This window comes from Trichosurus vulpecula, chromosome 9 (genome assembly GCF_011100635.1).
Source record: "Trichosurus vulpecula isolate mTriVul1 chromosome 9, mTriVul1.pri, whole genome shotgun sequence".
NCBI lineage: Eukaryota > Metazoa > Chordata > Mammalia > Diprotodontia > Phalangeridae > Trichosurus > Trichosurus vulpecula.
The window spans coordinates 37,034,978-37,039,424 of NC_050581.1; the positions used below are offsets into that span (position 1 = coordinate 37,034,978).

General features: G+C 42.0%; 1 protein-coding gene across 1 annotated transcript; it reads left to right on the forward strand.

Annotated features, from left to right (window-relative positions):
• Positions 1 to 204: 204 nt before the first annotated feature.
• LOC118832086 (60S ribosomal protein L23a-like) lies at positions 205 to 3,438 on the forward strand. The gene is made up of 2 exons (XM_036739532.1): positions 205 to 338; positions 3,135 to 3,438. The coding sequence occupies exons 1-2, from the start codon at positions 205 to 207 to the stop codon at positions 3,436 to 3,438; spliced, it is 438 nt and encodes a 145-aa protein (XP_036595427.1).
• Positions 3,439 to 4,447: the final 1,009 nt, after the last annotated feature.

A 4,447-nucleotide genomic window follows, 5' to 3' on the forward strand; every position in this document is an offset into this window, starting at 1 on the left:
CATCAGCCTAGATGACTGAGGAGTTAGTTACTAGCCTTAAAATTAATGGCTTTAATCAGAATATAATAGCTAGATGGATAGATGTGTGGAACCTTTATTAAGTGTTTGCAATGTTCCAGGCACTGTGCTAGGTTCTGGAGAAACAAACAAAAGCAAGCAAGACAGTCCTCCCTTCAAGGAGATCATCTTCTAATGGAGAAGTCAATGTATACAGTAGAAAGAGGACTAGGGCAGGCAAAAAAACTCATCTATGCAGAGCCCGAAGATCTAGGAGCTGCAGTTCAAAGCTCTAGCGGGAGCAAGATGAGGATAACAGCAGGGGCAGAAGATGTGATATGGTGATGGCCAAAAGGTGGCATTGGGTAGGAGTGGAGGGAGCAAGTCCCCAATAAGATAAGGCAAAGCTCACCTATCAAAACCCCGAGAACCAGAGGCTGAGCCCAAGATACCATGAGAGAGAGATGAGGATGCTGGCTGGAGAGCACATCACATGTAACCTCAGTGTCTAGTAGGGCCAACAGATGGCTATCATCTTTATCAAGATTTTTGCCTATAATATAGCTTTCTTATAAGCAGGTCAAAGAGCCTTTCTTCATATCTGTGAATTGAGGGGAATCATAGAATATGGAACGTTAGGCCAGGAAGGTACAGAAAAGAATGCGAGCTCCTTAGGACAAGAACCGCTTTGTCCATAATCTGGCACACCACATGGCTAGTAGTAGTTGGTTGATAAATGCTTACTGAATTGATTTGAACAGAGATCATTTAGTACAACCCCTCCCCCCATTATACAAATATGAAAATTGAAAGTTAGAGAGACACAGTGACTTTTCTATGGCTTATCATTAGCAAGTGGCATCCCAAGTAATAATTGGCAGAACTGGGACTCAAGCCCTAAATCTCTAAGTTCAGTGCTCATTTCATCCCAACTGTCTAGTTTGGTACAGGATAAGCAAAAAGGTTCATCTTGTTCCTCTTCTGAACTAACATAGCTTTGTGCCTCTAGGATTGTATTCTCACATTAGATTATGAAATTTGTATGTGTTAGTCAATTCAGATCAAGTGAGATAATAGAAATGAACTGCTTCACCAACATTAAAGCACTATCGAAATGCTAGCTATTATTCGTTGTTATCATTTAATTAAATTTAATTCAATAAATTCTAACTAAGCACCAACTATTTATAAGGCACTCCATCAAGTATTGGGAATAAATGAATAATCTTTGCCCTCAAGGAGTTCACATTCAACATTATCTCTCCAGCTAGACTGTAAACTCCCTCAGGGCAGGATGAATCTGGATTTCCTATGGAGTAGCACTGCATTTTTTTTCTTTGTATTCCCAAATGCCTTGCACTATGCTTCACACATTAGACACCCAGAGCTATTTTCAGTATGAATAAATAAATCATGTTCCTTAACAGTTAATGCAGTGTAGAAAAAGGAAAATCTGTACAAAAATATTGTTAGCAACTCTTCATTGTGGCAAAGAATTGGAAATTGAGGGAATGTCCATCAGCTGGAGAATGGCTAAACAAGCTGTGGTTTATGATTGTAATGGAATGCTATCATGCTATAAGAAACAATGAGCAGGACAATTTCAGAAAAAACCTGAAACGCATAAGAATTATTGCAAAGTGAAGTGAGCAGAACCGGAAAAATATTGAACACAGTAACAGCAAGATTGTAAGGATAATCATCTGTGAAAAATCTAGCTACTCTGATCACTACAATAATCCACCACAATTCCAAAGGACTCATGTTGAGAAATGCTGTCAACCTCCAGAGACAGAGTAATGAATGCTGAATGCAGAATGAAGTATATTTTTTCCACTTTCTTTATTTTTATTGCTTTTTTTTTACAAATTTTGCAACATGGCTAATATGGAAATATGTTTTGCATGACTTCATATATATAACGGGTATCATACTGCTTGCCTTCTCAATGGGTAGGGGAGAGGAAGGAGGGAGGAAGAGAATTTGGAATCTTAAAAAATGAATGTTAAAAAAATTAAAAAATTTTAAAAAAACTATTTAGCACACTGTGACTGCTACATATTTCCCAAAAATTGATGGTGTATGTGTGTGTTAGGGGGTAGGGTGGAATAGGGAATCTCTTATTCTTCTGAACTCCATTCACCATCTGGAGAGACTCCTTGTAAAGATAAAAAGTATGCTGTAAAGAACAGGGACTACTCATGGTTTCATAAGGAAAAGTGAACTTTTGTATTTGTCCCAAAGACAACCCCAGGGAGAGGGGCAGAGGACTGGGTCTCCTTGTTCAGCACATCATGTGCTAAAAAGAGAGGCTTTCTGCAGCTGATACATTGACAGAAAGGAGGGTGGGGATGGGAGAGGGACTGGAAGGGGGTTGGGAGCTTCAGTCTTTGTTCAGTTCTGTTGCCAAGTTAGCCTCACACAGGAAGGAAAGGCAATTGTGCCTTCTCTTCAAGTGGGGCAATAATTAGCAGCCTCTCTCATTTTCTCCTCTGATCCTCACAGTGAATCCACTCTAAGGTTATTCCCAGATACTCTTAGGACACTGGAAATGAACATGACAACGTGAGGATGCTTTCTCAAAATCTCCTATACTTCAAGGAATAACCTTGTAAGTTAAGAACCTTGGAAGTCAGAAATCTCACTGAACTCAAATGTAGCAGGGTCCTTCCCCTTTTTTGGCCATGTTTGTATGATCAACAGGCCGGTCAGCAAAGGCTGGTATTACGTCAAACTCAGGAAATGTCAGGAGGCACGGGTTAACCGTGCAATAATATTTAACTTTATTACTTAAAACAAGTGAGAAGCCACCTTGTAATAGTCAACCTAGTTTTTATCTCTTAAGTGCAAATAGGAAATCACTGTATTGCCAGCACCTACTTGTTCATTGAGTCTGTTGAATGGATTAAAAAAAATAGATAAGCTCCTGAGAAGCACCACCGAAGACCTTTCCCCCAAGATGGCGCCAAAGACAAAGAAGGAAGTCATTGTCTCCCTCCCCCCCACCCCAAGACAGAAGCCAACTCCAAGGCCTTTAAGGCCAGGAAGGCAATGATGAAGGGTGTCCATAGCCACAAAAAGAAGAAGATCTGACTATCCCTCACTTTCCAGCAACCTAAGACACTAAGACGTTGAAGGCAGCCCAAGTACCCTTGGAAAAGTGCCCCTCGGAGAAACAAGTTTGATCACTATGCCATCATTCAGTTCCTCTTGACCACTGAGTCTACTGTGAAGAAGACTGAGGACAACAACACCGTATCCTTTATTGTGGAGGTCAAGGCGAACAAGCATCAGATCAAGCAGGAGGTAAAAAAGCTGTGTGACATCAATGTGGCCGAGGTCAACACCCTGATTCAGCCTGATGGAGAGAAGAAGGCCTATGTCCCACTTGCTCTAAATTATAATGCTTTAGATATGGCCAACAAAACTGGAGTCATCTAAACTGTGTCCAGCTATCCCACTCTACGTACAATGAAAAGTTTTCCAGTTTAAAAAAAATAATATAGGGAACTCCCAGTAGGGAACTTTCTTTGTCAATGCGGATGGCACATTTTCTGCAATGTATAGTCTTAGAGAGCTTCCTAGGACATGAAGAGGTTAAGGGACTTGTCCATAGGGTCACATAACCAGTATAGTCCATGGACCGTATAGGATATACAGAAAGACTAGCAATTCTGTTGTGAAGACTTGCGAAGGCCTTATCAGCGCTACACATCCACCTTTGGTGTTTCACTTGACTCATTTGACTGTCACCCGTGGCTCCAAGAAGCTGTAGCATGTGCAGTAGCCACACCCTGGTAAACGGTCTTGGCAGATGAGCTAAACCAGTCTGAGGGTAACCAACAGGCCTCAAACACATTGATAAGTTAGGGGGATGTCTATTCCAAGCATGTGAAGGCTTCTCTGGGCAGAAGGGGTGGATGAGAACAATTTCCTCCAACGGCCATGAAAGTAGCTGAAGCAAGTGCTGTGGAGCTAAGACCTTGGTCAGGCACCAACGTCACCAAGGTCATCCCAGGGCATTGCCAGTTGTCCTGACTTTGGTCTTGCCGCTGGACTTTGATGGCTCTGGAAGAGAGAGTGGGATTGGTGATTTTGTACAACTCTGCCTCACTTAAATCCTACTCACATACAAGTCAAGACATCACCCCATGATGTCACCAGTCCTCTTCAAAAATGAATGAGGTGCATGGACAACCTCTGGGGAGAAACTCATCACTACTAATCTCATTACCATGCTGCTAACTTAAGTCTTGATTGCTACCACCTCCCTCAGCCTCTTCTCCCCTTTGATTGGAGAACTGAAGGGTGGAGTACCAAACCAATGCCTTCCTTTATAGAAACTAGACTCTTGGCTCACTTCATTTTGCATCAGCTGCTCTGCCTGGTTTCAATTCCACGGAACAATATGCCCCTATGGGGTGTCACACCCACCCCCTTTCCTGCCTCT